The following is a 15,284-nucleotide window of genomic DNA, read 5'->3' as shown; positions in this document are numbered from 1 at the left end:
TGACACAGTGTGAGCACGATGACAAAGGTTAGGCAGTCAATGTAGTGTAAGATTAGATCCATTAGCTCAATTTGACTACTGCCATTTTTGACATGCCAATTCTCTGCAGATTACCCTACAGCATTCTCCACATTCACTCAGTGACACGGAAGAGAATAATTGACATTGTAGTAATAACAGCATTAATATGCTGCAGCTGGAACATTTTCTCACCACTGCGGTTATTAGAATGGCTCAATCTTGCTTGTCTAGCCCAAACGCATGAATCACAGTTATTTTCAAACACAGGCCATTAAAATGTTTGTGCTACTTTTGTTTCCATTTTCTTTGCATTGACAAGAATGAGATGGTCCGACCGGACCAAGTGTACTTGACCGATGCTCAAGAGACTCCTTGAGCACCAAAGTTGGTGAATTGCGTTTCACGAGTAATTGTGCAAGCTCTTAAACATAAGTTGAACATGTAGTCTACATGATAAATACGGAAGCAAATTTTTTAGAGCACCTCAATGTATTTCCTGGTTTATTAGCAACTTTGTCACAGTAAGGTTTAATTTTACAATCGACCAAAGAAGTTGGCCCCGCACCAGGGAAACAATAGACTTTGTATTGATGCCAAGTGCGATTTGTTTTTCAAATCAAATTTGGGTCACAAATGTGACAGATAACACAAATGAAGACAGATTCACTAGAGAATCTAACAAGTGAAATAAAATGTTAGCTAATGAGCAAAATGCAGCAGCAAACCTCAATGAAATGGCTTTGGTTTCTTTTTCTGGTCACATTTGCACAGAAAAACCTCAGACTTATAGCTGCCCCGAATTATCACATACCCATTTTGCATATCAGCCTGAACTCACACTAAATTGGCAATTACCCAAAACAATTACTATACAGACCACAGAAAGGTATACGAACATTCATTAGAGGCACTTAAATCACTGTTCACCCTCGCTATTAAATACATAAATGGCATCTACACATACTTTTGACCGGTCCACTGACCAATGTTTATATTCAGCCTTTTTTACTTTTTTCGATCGCTGTTGTTTCAAATATGAACCGCTCTAGCCTTGTGACTAAGGCTGACTCGTTCTTCAGTTGACTATTTTTTCTCCAGAATTTGCTGTTAAAGTGCAGGAAGAATGACACCTGGCAGCATGCTCATACTTAAGGGAGCAGGTGGTGACATTTGCTTCCATTGAAGCATGAACTGGCTTTCATGTTGCAGTTGTTGCCATGCCAACCTTCACTAGACCCCTCAAAAAATCATGAAAACAGTAGCACATAAAGCTACTCAGTCATCCAGGTCTCCTGAATTTAAAATAATGATCAATCGCTTATTTATTGTCTGGACTAGAAAGTACCGTATTTTCTGGATTATAAATCACTACGGAGTACAAGTTGCACCAGCCAAAAATCCATAATTAAGAGAAAACACATATATAAGCCACACTGGAGTGTAGGTCACATATTTGGGAGTAAATTTTGATAAAATCCAACACCAAGAACAGACACGTCATCTTGAAAGGCAATTTGAAATAAAAATAGAATAGAGGCAACAACAGACTGAATAATTGTACGTTACGCGACACATAAACAACGAACTGAGAACATGCCTTGTATGTTAACATAACATATTATTATTGTTATTGTTATTCAGATAACAAGAGCATAAATTACATGCTAACAAGTTTACCAAACCATCTGTATCACTCCAAATCACTAAATCCAATGAAAACGTCATCCTCTGTGTAACTTTTAAACAACTCCACTAACTCCAGAGATAGAAGATGTGGCACTTCCTCTTCTACGTCGCCTACGTCAGAAACATCGTCAGTTGCCAACACAAGCCTAGCGCACCCTCTTGTGGTTTAGTGTGAAAATAACATGTGAAATTATATAACAATGTGTTAATAATTTCACACATAAGTGGCTCCAGAGGATAAGTCACCCGACCAAATTCTGAAAAAACTGCGACTTATAGTCCGGAAAATACCGTAGTTCCATTTAGCATATGGCCTTGTGACTGAGAGAGCCCAAAGAAACCTTGATGTGAGATTCAAACAAAAAGATCAGAGGGAAGATGGAAATATTTTTTTTCAATCAGAGTGGCACCATCTCCTCTCATCAGTCAAAACTCTTCTCCCTTGGACTTCCCTCTCAATCACAACTCTCTGGTTCTTACTGACTTCCCTTTGTCCCTTTTATAAAAATAGCCTTCTTCACATGATGGTGAGCAAGTAGACTTTGCATCTATCATTACAGCCAAGCCCACTATGCTCTGACTGAAGAAGACATTGCCTGCTTTTTGTGCATTGTGGCCTGTAAGCTTCGATCTTTTTCAAAAGTTGCTCACTCTGTAAACTCCACTTGAGGACTTGGATTTCTTTTCTTTTTTTTTCTCACTACTTTTGTCCCAGAGGAGAGACAGTGAGTCTCTTGCACGAGCTTGCGTTTCAAGTGCAAAAGAGGTGCATTTCATTTTCAGGATGCCATTAATATTTAATAATCTCTGTGATGGAATGAGGTATTGCAATATTTATCTCCTTCTAGTTTTCTGTTTTAGCTTTATCAGACAAACAACTAACTTACTTGCACTGCGTTTCCTCTTTTGCAACATCTTTTCTCACCTCTTTTGTTTATTGATATTAGTTTAGCAAAACAAGGTTGATGCAGGAGAAAACCAAAATAAAATGGTATGAACTGAGATAGTTTGTTCTTTAGTTTTGTGCTGTCAGAATTGTTAGTACAGCTCTTGCGACATTCGATTGTACAGATGCATCTAATATTGTGGCCGGTGAGCGTCTCTGCCCGTGGCTCTCACTCTGCCTGCCTGTCCGCCTCCCCTCACAGGGTTTCCTGGACATTGACCTGACAGACCTCCGGAAGGGTGGAGCGAACATTACCGGCTTCCAGCTGGTCAACAACTCAGAGCCCAGTGTTAGTAGGGTGGTCCAGCAATGGATAGAATTTGACAACAAGGATTCCAAAATGCCCAAGACTGGACTCAAAGTAACTGCAATCTTTACCTTTGCTATAATTATCTATAATCATTGCCGTAAATCAGAAGAGTTGTTAGATTCACTACTGTTTGTGGCTGTCATGAAAGTGTAAAATTGTGTGAGAGTAAATTTTGCATGATAGTCCCATTTCAAAATTTAAAATGCTTCTGTTGTACAATAAAATTATCTTATTATGGATTTAGCCAGCAAAAGTAATGAATGAATGTGAAGCAATTAACTGTGGAAGCAAATGGAAGAATGGATGTGATATTGACCATCTAGTTAGGTGATATTCTCACATCACAGTCTTCAAAATTGTCTACCTTTTCTTCCAATTATCTTCCAGTACACTGGAGCACTAACATATGATGGCGTAAAAGTCATGTCAACAGCATTCCAGAATTTGAGGAGACAAAGGATAGACATCTCGCGCAGGGGCAACGCTGGAGAATGCCTTGCCAACCCACCAGCTCCATGGGGTCAAGGCATAGACATTCAAAGAGCCTTGCAGCAGGTTTGCGCACACACAGACAAGCCTTGCATTCAAACACACGAACCTCGAGAGTCATACAGCCATCTCTGAGTGGCACATGGGCTAACAGCTCCTGAGTTGAGGCTGGCTGAGCAAATTAGGGCTCATTCTGTCATCTAAAGTTCACTTGAAGTCGTAGGAAAGTCCCCAGTATCAAAAGTGACATCAAGGCTGGTAAACAATGTCTGCAGGCAATAACACTCAGCTGTGATCATCATGGAAAAAGACATCGGCAATTGAGTTTAGAAATGTAATATTTGGCAATGAAAAAAGAAACAGTGTACTTGCTCTTGCTTGCTTCTTACTCATACAGACACACACAAGCCTGCGCTCTTATCAAGAAACGGAGAAAATTCCTGAAATAACAGACTAAAAATATCATTTTTTTTTTTTTTTTATTTTCTCTGGAACTCATAATAGACTTGAAACCACGTAGAACATATCAGGTAATAGCATGCATGTATGCTGGCAGCCCGAGGCTCCGTCTGCAAAACGGCTGTGCAGAGGCCCACTCAGTGTCAATCTCGCCATCTGCCTTCGGATAGTCAGCGGAATGAAGCTGTGTTCGCTCAATTAACTCCATCATTCCGCCAAGACAAACACTGGACTGTACATGGACACACTGTCTGTCATTCACCTCCGTAGGGAGGCAGACATTGCCATCCGGGATGTCTGCCATACAGACACTTGTTTTTGTGACATGGAGAAAAATTGTGCTTCTGTCTCCAGTATATATGTTACAGTTTCTTACTTTGTCAATTACTGGTGCTCAAATGTAGGTCCGTATCGATGGACTGACTGGTCACATTCAATTCAACGAGAAAGGTCGCAGAACCAACTACACTGTTAGTGTAATGGAACTGGCTCCATCAGGACCCAAAAAGGTGAGCATTACATCAGCTGCTTTAATATGCTTGTTTATATTGGATCTGGAATTAGCTCTTCAAGTGTAAAATCCTCAGGATTAATATAGGACCTGTTTTTTAAAACGTTAAGAAAATAATTAATTCCTTTCACAGGTTGGCTACTGGAATGAAGATGAGAAATATGTGACTACCGCAAGCTTCATGAGAGGCAGCAATGACACCTATGGCCTTCAGAACCGAACTTACATTGTCACAACTATCTTGGTGAGTTTGTGGAAAATAGAACCAGGACATTTACCCGCCGCCCTCCCCCAAAAAACATATTCTTACAACCAAGATGATACCTAGCAGACATGTAGTCGTGTGAATAATAGAGCGAGATTCTGAAAGTATCAACTGTTGCGCCTGTGAATACATGCGTTGGAGAAACTGGTGAATGGAAATACTGGACTCTTAAACGACCTGCAATCAAAAAAGTAGTATCAAAAACTACATTTCTAGATTCTGGAAGGAAGGGTGGGTCCAACCAAACCGAATAGCGACTGTACAAACTTTCCAGAGTAAAGCTTTTGACAAGCGTGCTCAAATTTTAGATTATGATCCTCCAGTTGAATTCAAGTTGGCAGTTTTCAGTGACCTTGTCTGGAAGAGATAAAGCTGCAGATGTGTTTTTATACTAGTTTGGATTTGTGAGTAAAGCAGCAAGGTTATCTCTGACATCCCCTTGAAATTTAAGACCATTTCTGAGAACACCTGGTTTAAATAGACACATAAATAGAGACACAACCTTGGAGATGTAACTTTATCTTGGCAGTATGTTCTCTGGTTCTGTCGTGTGGAAAATTTGATATCAGAGAATACATTTGTTGTCACCAGCTCATTTCCACGTCAAGACTCAAGATTCAAGAGTTTTTATTTGCCATGTTTGAGCATGCCAAAACAAGGAATTTGACTTCAGTACATCACAGCCTCTGTTCAACATTTAGATGACTAACAACACTCAGGACACGTGAAAATGACAAATATTCTTAAACATCGATCTTAAACTCCCAGGAGGGCAAGGAAAAACTAAAAGCTCCAACTAGGGGAAATGATTAACCTTTAGAAGAGACCACACCATGAGAGGGTCCCTCTTCCAGGATGACCAGGCTGCAATGGATGCAGAGATTTCTCTGTTTACTGGCTTATATATGGTATATTTGAAGTAATGATTTGTTTTTTTATCCCTGGGCATCAGTGCATGTATGATTACAAGTCTTGGAATGGATCCAGCCAGAAAACCACTCCACAGTTGCCAGGTCACAACAAATTGTGGCTAATCTTCAGAAAACTGGAGAACCGAAAGTGGCAAAACAGCTGCCCCCTGAGATTGATAAAAAACAGGAGGATTTTCCCAGTTTTATTTATATTCCACAAACATCAGAACATTTTATTTCAACTAGTTGGGCTGCACAGAACATATAATTACAAAGAAAATTTTGGGGGCTGACTTCCCTTTTAAGCATGAATGCTGCACTCAATCAAGAGCCAAACAAACTCTCTGACAAAATATTCTACCAGTGTCCCCTTTTTTGAGAAGATAAATGGGATCTTTGCCTCAAAGCCAAAGAGGACATTAGGTGTTAACATTTATTAGACTGAGGGGGTTGCAGTGCAGAGCTTTTACACCTTCTAACTTTTTTGCTGGCTGAGCTGTTGCTTGAGGCAGTGTGCTTCCACCACCATGCAGGTGCAACTTTTGTACCTGACTACAGTGCAACTAGTTGCAAGTGCAAACAGGCTGTGAGCGGGAGATCTGAAGAAGCGAAGCAGATTGGCTTTATTGCAACACTAGCACTCAGCATCTTTGAATTTGCTTCCACTCTGAAATTGGACTGTTTTTTTTTTTCCCCAATTCATCTTGTTCAAAAACAGGTCTTTAATAAAAAAAAAATCCTGGTTACTGCTGTTTAGAAACCAAAGTTTAAATGAGTTCCTCAATGGTTAATAAAAAGAACCTTTAGAGAATTTGGAAAACTCACTAAATGTAATCGCTAAGTTGGCAACATTGTATGTATATGTTTGTACACTGGTATTCTCAAGAGTGCTATGTCCATCATTTCAAGTGCACTACACTTTGCCCTGCTTTTTTTTTCTTCTTTGGGTGTTGATATTTAAACAGGAGTCTAACAACGATCACCTCAGCCATAAAGAACAGAACTGAGACAACATACAAGGGAAGAAAAACATCATCCTGCTCTTTCTTTATGCATAATTTGAGTTTCCTTACCTCAGCACAATAAAATACATCCAGTTGTGGTCATTCCAGGGTTAATGTACAATTCTTCTCAGACCTGGAAATCTATGTGAAATGCACTTTTGCGGAAAGGCAAAATGAGGCCCCAGGTGGAAAGGCAGCGGTAATATCTTACGACAACCAATCAGTGCAAGGTGCACAAATGTGACTATGACAAAATTACGGTTCCAGACAGATGTAAGAACAGAGGTCAGACAGGCTACACACACAGACAGGCAGACACACACGCACACACACACTAATCCTTTTTTCCAAGACTAAGTCTAATCATTGATATTGTCTTCCTCTGCTACCTCACTGACCCCTCTGGTTCATGTGTCACTTTGTTGTACTAATTGTTTGCATCTTAATTACACAACGTACCTTCAAAGGATGCAGCCTAATAAACATGATGTAATGTCATTTAATTAATGTTGCTTCCAATTCTTGCAGAGCGACAAATACATTTTCATCTCAATAATATTCCTTTCATAAGGATTACTGTGTTACAGAGTCTTAACAGCTTTAATATAAAGCATAATGCTGTCTCTGCTTAAATAAAAAATGTTTCGCTATACTGCGCTAATCTACAGTTTGTTCAATATAGTCATATAGCCAGAGACATTCTATTTCAGCAAGTTTTAATGTTTTTATACACATTTCAGTCATTCCGTTATTTCATTGCTTTTTATGCTGTGTATTTTTAGGAATCACCATATGTGATGCTTAAGAAGAAACATGAGCAGCTTGTTGGGAATGATAAGTATGAGGGCTACATTGTCGAGCTGGCTGCAGAGATAGCCAAACATGTTGGCTACCAGTACAAACTGAAGATTGTTTCGGATGGCAAGTATGGAGCCAGAGACCCTGAGACCAAAATGTGGAACGGCATGGTTGGAGAACTTGTGTATGGGGTGAGTGTATTGCTTCGCATGAGGTTTTATCTGTTTCTAAGTCTTATCTGGTAATAAGGGTACGGGCTCCGAGTGTGCTGTGTTGAAAGGAATAGCTTAACTTATTTTACATACTGTGTCCGTTTTGTTGTTTTTGTTTTTTCATTATGTCATTTCATTACTTTGATTGGATGCACAGCAGTCATGTTTTCATGGAATGAAAGATGGTTGGCTGTTAATTAATATTAGGGGTTGTGTATTGAAAATACAATGTAATTCAATGTTGTAATCGATGAGAATAAATATGCATTGCGAATTTTCTCTCCCTCAGAAAGCAGACGTGGCTGTGGCTCCTTTGACCATCACCCTAGTTCGAGAGGAAGTCATCGACTTTTCCAAGCCCTTCATGTCTCTGGGCATTTCTATCATGATCAAGAAACCCACCAAATCCAAACCCGGAGTGTTCTCGTTTCTGGACCCCTTGGCTTATGAGATCTGGATGTGCATAGTGTTTGCTTACATTGGCGTCAGCGTGGTGCTGTTCCTTGTCAGTCGCTTCAGCCCCTACGAGTGGCACGCAGACGACTACGAGGAAGGAGGAGAGCCACAGAGCCCTACTCAGGCGGCGGGCTCCAACGGTTTGCAGCAGGGCCAAACAACGACCCAAGCAAACTCCAACCAGCAAAGTCCGGAGCAGACCAATGAGTTTGGCATTTTCAACTCCCTTTGGTTCTCACTGGGGGCTTTCATGCAGCAAGGCTGTGATATCTCACCACGGTAAGACCTCTGTTTCATTTAGATCACTGCATGTCACTCAAACTGATCAACCGGTTATTTGAACTTTTGATTTACTCAAACTCTTTGAAAGACAATAGTGACAGATCCTGATGGGAGTATTGAATGTTCTCTCTGCTCTCATTAGTGCTCTCATACGTAGTGGCAAGAAAGCGTTCTCCAAAGGTCACCAATTAAAAATCTCATTAAGTGTCTGAAATTAAAGACTCTTAGGTCGACATTCTGAGCTTTCCGGAGAGGATTATGCTAGTATTATCACTGTTCGTGTGAGTCTGACCTAGCAGATTGAGGATAGGGCAGGAGCTTCTTGTCTCTTTAAACATTAACACGGATGTGCATTATTTATAAATACAAAATTGGATATATGTATGTCTAATCCATCTACAATGAAGGCCATGCCAATTGCTCTCTAAGGTTTTGATGAGATGGGAAAAACTGATCTACTTGCTGCTTGGCAATTGTTTTTAAAACCTTACAAAGTAAGAAGTACATGACTTCAGGTAACACATGACCTATAAATGCAAATGCCAGACTAGCTATGTATTTGATATGATAACTTAATTGATAAATATAAATATAAATATATGTCTGGCGTTACCTCGTTCTTCATGCTCGGTGTTTTATCGTCTCGGTGCCGCCAGTGAATACATCAGATTTCACTGCCAAGTATCTTGCAGGTACAATTTTGCCATCCTTTTTCTGTCCCTTTCATTTCTTATTACATGCACACAAACATGTTTCTGATTGTTATGCTTACGCTTTTGGAAAGTGTGTGTCATTGATGAAGCATTGTTTAGCAACAAGTATGACATTCATTCAAACACAGCAGATGCAGTTGTGTCCAATATAGCAGGATAGCCACATACTGCCATGTGTGCTAGAATATCAACACAGTGAATGTTTCACCTCGCTTAGTATTGGCCTGAGGGAATTGCCCTCCCCTTAAACATTTGGGTGACCCAGTTACTTTAGTTAGCGTGGCTCTCATTCACTCGTAGGGGTGAGTGTAAATGGAGCCCCTTTAAGCATGATGAGCCCTCTTGCAAGATTTAAAATATTATCGTTTTGGTTTTGTCTGTATTTATACAAACTCGAATATTCATTCCTCAAAGCCCTTCCCTGTGCGCACAAGTGCATAATATGGAAGTGTTAGTTTATTTTTGCAGGAGTATTCTCAGTAAGATCTAGTCTAATGTTGTAAGCTTTTGTCTTCGATGTTACTTGTCAGCTCTTCACTATAGTGAGGCTAAAATCCCATGGATTTTTCCCTTATTTAGGACTATTTTATTTGGGGTGGAGAAAGTCTTTTGGTTGTGGTCGCTTGGGTTCAAACCCATTGTTGTCTAAATGTTACTACGGTATGCTAACGTTACATAAACACATAAAAGAGGAACTGAGACGTAACATATTAAGAGTTATTCAAATAACTATAACATAAATAAGTTTATCGAACCATCTGTGTCACTCCAAATCATTCAAGTCAAGTCAAGTTTATTTGTATAGCCCTAAATCACAAGCAGTCTCAAAGGGCTTCACATAGACAATCAATTGACAATTATTCTCAAAGCATCCCCTGATCTTGGGCTCCCAAAAGGGCAAGGAAAAACTCAAAAACCCCTACCAGGGGAAAAATGAGAAACCTTGAGAAGGGACCACAGATGGAAGGATCCCCCTTTCAGGATCACCAGGGTGCAATGGATGCAAAGAGGGCACATAAAATAGATAATATGGAAATCAAAAAGTGGCTGTCCAGGCCAAAGCGAAGAGCTGTCGGAGGTGCCTACGATTGTCCTGGCAGTGTCCTCTAGGAGGGTCATCCGCTGCAGTTCCCTCATGCTGAATTGGTCCACGAGAATCTAGATAGCCGCCGTCAGCTTGGGTGTCACCTAACCACCTCCCCAGCCGGGGAGGGGTGGGGGGAGTGGGGTCGGGGAGAGGGAGCAAAAACTAATTCCAGCCGAATTGGCCACTCCGGGTAATTAAAGGCCATATCATAGAAATATGTCTTTAAACGTGTCTTAAATGTTTCTACTGAGGTAGCAGTTCTAATATCCATTGGTAGGGCATTCCAGAGCTCTGGAGCCCGAATCATTAAATCCATCAAAATCTTTGTCCTCTGTGTCACTTATAAACAACTCCACTGACTCTGGAAGTAAATGCGGCGCTGACGTCAGACTCGGCAGTGGCAGTTCCAATTATTCCACAGGCCTAGAGCGCTCTTATGCGGTGTAGTGTGAAAATAACATGTGAAGTGATATACTAGTAAGGAAGTAATATTTTAATGATCAAATAATAATGTGTTAATAATTTCATATATAAGTCGCTCCTGAGTATAAGTCGCACCTCCAGCCAAACTATGAAAAAATCTGCGACTTATAGTCGGGAAAATACACTGTATATATATATTATATAATATTATGATAATAATAATATTGATATGTCTAGTTGAATATCTAGGTTTATCTCTACACTGATCTCAGTAAAGTAGACAAACAGGAAAGGAGCTCACTTCCCAGTTGCAGTTTGAATGACCATATGCTTCAAAGTGACAAAATCTACAGAGGATATAAAAAGTCGGAATACCCCAGGCCAAATACCAGGGTTTGTGTTATGAGAATAAGACCAAGATAAATCATTTCAAAGCCTTTTCCACCATTTATGTGATATAACCTGTACAACTCAATGGATTTTTGTGTGTGGATCAGGTGACGAGGGGCAGTAAAAATAAACAACTCAAATAACCGGTTGGACAAGTCTGCCCACTCAATACCTCCATGAGGCTGTGTTAAGAATTAGCCATTCTTTTTCATACTCATATTAGATTAGTCAACGCACACCTGCTCACATTAAATTGTCTCAGATGAATCCCAAAGAAGTTTGACTCATCTTTCGTTTATTTATTTATTTATTTATTTATTTATTTATTTATTTATTTATTTATTTATTTATTTTCAGAATGGGCATATTTTGTGCAAGTACTGACTGCCATTTCAATTGTTCATTAGTCCTTCAACCTTGTCTGTATATTCCTTGAACCTGTTCAATTACTAGTGATGTTTGTTAGTTTTTGTTGGTGGGGAAAAAAGCTACTTGGTCTCTTTTTTACGTTATAAAGGCCTGGCATTTGAACAGGACCGTGTACACTTTTTATATCTGACGTAGTATGTACGTAATTGAAGTAGATGCAGTGTATGAACACGAATATTTCCCTAAAAAATATAGAAAAGGACAATAGCAAAAGAGGAATACCTTTAAATTCTACGTAATCTGAGTCAGTTCTTTCCATCCCTACATTTTTCATTGTATGTTACGTCTCGCACAGCCTGAAAAATTAACATATTTAATGTCGGCTGTAGTTACGATGTGCGTGTCGGTGCTCGCAAATCACTGATCAATTACCTCTAATAGGCAAGGACAGAATGTTCTTTGGGTGCATTGAGCTCAGAGAAAGCTCTCCATTGTTAAATTTAATCAGAGACTGAAGGCCAATAAACAGTATTGGACATTGTCTCTGTTTTAGATTACTTGGAGATTGTGTTCCTTAATTCCCTTGACTGCACGTTTGTGTGCATATGTGTGTGTGTTGCTATACTGTATGATGAGTGTATTTACACATGCTTGAAGGCATTCAGTGTTACATAGTCAAACACTAACGTGGTACACAAATGTGTGTGGTTTGTGTGCATGTTTGTTTATTAGACACTGCTGCTCCTGCTATTTATTCTCAGTCTACTGTGCTCTTTCTAAATGTCACCACTGTCACTCAGGCTTCCCATAGGCCACAGTCCACGCTGTTGGGTCCTCCTTCTGTTTATCTCTGCAGATGGCTGAATGCCCTTCACAAACACACACCTCCACTGATCATCCATCCCTCCACCCATCCCTCATCCATCCTTCATCCATCCATCCATCCATGTCCATTTTTCTGTCTGTCTCTCCAGCCATCTAATTGCCTGTTCTTCCACTAGTTGAGCTTGTTTTTTAATGACTCAAGTAGACTTTCCATCTGCCCCTCATGGCTGAATCACTTTCTTGTTAAACCTGCTCACCTCTGTTTGCCAAGAGAATGACTTTATTATTGTCATGTGGGGATATGTAGTATTTTGCTATGTCAACAAAGTGAAGCTCAGCTGAATTGAAAAGCCCGCCTCCACACAGACGATTACCCACTGTGCCCCTTTTGGCCTGTGTGTTTATGTGACCCTTGTCCCATTAAAGACATTCACACGTTAACACATACGTAGATGTTGTAATATACAGTTAACATGCATTGTATGTGATGTATGCAACATAAAATGCATGGTCATTGGTGCCATCCTAAGGCAAACCCGCAGTCAAATTTTCTAAACTACTACCATTAACCCTGACCCCCCGGTCCCCCAGCCATTTGACAACACAACTTCATATTCTCCCAGAAGGCCCTCAGGTCCCAGTTCAGAGCCTAGTATAACCCGTTTTGCGTGTGGGATCATGCATGTGTCCTGCAAACCTCCCCCCACTTCCTTACATTATCTGCATTGTTCCACTTTTATAACCCTACACTGAAACTAATGAGCTCTGTCACTCACAGTCTTGCCTGGCGGTAACGGCTGTATCACTAGTAACCTGGGAGCATGGCATGTGATCCATGAGTTATTTTTGATGTTTTCTCTTGGAACCCACCTACCACCACAAGAAGGAGAAAAAAAGACCATCCTCAGCTTCTTCATTTATATTCTTGCAGTAAATTGTAACTTGAACCCAGAATTTTGAACTTTTTTAGAAAAATAATGAGCAATACCGGCGGCTTGGTGGGGCACTGGGTTGCACGTACGCCTCACAGTTAGGAGGGTGCGGGTTCGATTCCACCTGTGTGGAGTTTGCATGTTCTCCCCGAGCCCGCGTGGGTTTTCTCCGGGCACTCCGGTTTCCTCCCACATCCCAAAAACATGCTTGGTAGGCCGATTGAGCACTCCAAATTGCCCCTAGGTGTGAGTGCAAGTGCGGATGGTTGTTCGTCTCTGTGTGCCCTGCGATTGGCTGGCAACCAATTCAGGGTGTCCCCCGCCTGCTGCCCGATGACGGCTGGGATAGGCTCCAGCACGCCCGCGACCCCCGTGGGGACAAAGCGGTTCAGAAAATGGATGGATGGATGGATGGATGGATGGATGGATGGATGGATGGATGGATGGATGGATGGATGGATGGATGGATGAGCAATACCTTTGCCTTCAAGGATGCACTGACATCAGCTCAGCTTAATTAGAAAGGGTGACTCCAGCCATAGTCAATGACAAATTTTTCAATAATAATATTCTCTTACATGTTATATGTACACCATAATATTTTTTATTGACAGTGTGTTTTTAATCATATTTTTAGTTTTTACATGTTAGTTTAAAACACCTTGGAATAAGAGGTATTGTAGTTACACATTACTACTAACTACAAGCAAGTTAATTGTCCTTCACATGATGCAGAAACATCCATCCATCCATCCATCCATCCATCCATCCATCCATCCATCCAACTAGCACTTATTTAGGTTCAGGTCGCGGAGACGGCAGCTTCAGCAGGGAAGTTCCCTCTCCTCAGCCACTTCTTCAAGCTCTTCTAAAGGGATCCCAAGATATTTTCAGGCCAGATATCAGTGGGTCCTCCCTGTGGGACATGCTGAAACATGTCACCAGGGAGGTCTATGGGCATCATAATCAGATGCTCGAACCTCCTCATCTGGCTCCTCTCAACATGGAGGAACGGTGGCTCGACTCCTAGTCCCACGCGGATGACTGAGCCTCTCACCCTATTTCTAAGGGAGAGCCCGGACACAAACTCATTTCTACCACTTGTATCCGTGATCTTGACCCACAGCTTGTGACCATAGGTGAGGGTAGATAGGCCCATAAAGGTTATGAACATAATTGGTGACAAAGTCCAACATTGGCATAGTCCAACCCTCTCCTGAAACAAATGTGAATTACTGCAGAAAATGCAGACCAAATTCTGACACAACTTGTGTAAGGTTCGAACTCCTCTTATCAAGACATTTGGTACCACGTATTCCCGAAGCCCCCCCCACACACACACAGAACTTCCCAAGGCAGACGGTTAATTGCCTTCATCAAAACAAATGTAGACTGGTTGGGCGAACTCCCATTCACCCTCGAGGACCCTGCCGAGGCTGTAGAGCTGGTCTACTGTTCCACGGCCGGGACGAAATCTACATTGCTCCTCCTGAATCTGAAATTATACCTCCAAATGGACATTCCTCTCCAGCACCCTTGAATAGACCTTATCAGAGAGGCTGAGGAGCGTGATTCCTCTAGAGTTGGAACACACCCTCCGGTCCCCCGGTATGCCAATGGAGAGGCACTGTCCCTGATGTCCAAGCGTGCCAAGAATTTGATTTCCTTATCACTCTGCATTCAGATTGCCTTTAATGATGACAAACCTTGTTTTTCCAGTGATAGTGTTGCTGCTCCACACCATCACACTTCAATCAGGGCCTTGAATTGTCAACACCTGGGGCTACAGCAAGCTAAAAAAATAAAAAATAAAGAGTCAATAACAGTAGACTGGTTAACAGCAGAAGCCTTGTGAAGATTTGGCCCATTTTACGTGGGTGAAATGTGTGCTCAGTTGTGCTGTGCAACTCAGTGAGATTGTTTGTTTGTTTGTTTGTTTGTGTGTTTGTGTGTGTGTGCGTGTGTGTTTATTTATTTATTCATTCATGCATTTGTGTGTTTGTTTGTTTGTTTGTTTGTTTGTTTGTTTGTTTTGTTTGGGATAAACATTGCTATAACAAATGTGTGGGTATCACAGAACTTATTTGTTAGATGTTTTAAATGAACAGAGGCTTTCTAATGATGGGGAAATGAAGCTTAACATTTTTTTTTCTCCTCTCGATAGCACTGTTAGTTGAAAGAAAAGCGTTTGAGAA

The 15,284-nt window shown here is 40.9% G+C and overlaps 1 protein-coding gene across 3 annotated transcripts in view; it reads left to right on the top strand.

Annotated features, from left to right (window-relative positions):
- Nucleotides 1-15,284, top strand: part of gria1a (glutamate receptor, ionotropic, AMPA 1a) — a 60,882-nt gene that overhangs the window by 27,531 nt on the left and 18,067 nt on the right. For all 3 annotated transcript variants that reach the window (XM_085938704.1, XM_085938687.1, XM_085938696.1), the window contains exons 6-11: nucleotides 2,856-3,014; nucleotides 3,351-3,518; nucleotides 4,316-4,420; nucleotides 4,556-4,666; nucleotides 7,385-7,591; nucleotides 7,902-8,347. In XM_085938704.1, the coding sequence (XP_085794830.1) occupies nucleotides 2,856-3,014; nucleotides 3,351-3,518; nucleotides 4,316-4,420; nucleotides 4,556-4,666; nucleotides 7,385-7,591; nucleotides 7,902-8,347 (1,196 nt within the window). The remainder of the gene's footprint in view (nucleotides 1-2,855; nucleotides 3,015-3,350; nucleotides 3,519-4,315; nucleotides 4,421-4,555; nucleotides 4,667-7,384; nucleotides 7,592-7,901; nucleotides 8,348-15,284) is intronic.

This window comes from Syngnathus leptorhynchus, chromosome 2 (assembly GCF_054491065.1).
Source record: "Syngnathus leptorhynchus isolate UIUO chromosome 2, UIUO_Slep, whole genome shotgun sequence".
Lineage (NCBI taxonomy): Eukaryota > Metazoa > Chordata > Actinopteri > Syngnathiformes > Syngnathidae > Syngnathus > Syngnathus leptorhynchus.
Note: the sequence above shows the minus strand (reverse complement) of the source record. Positions and strands in the feature narration are given on the sequence as shown.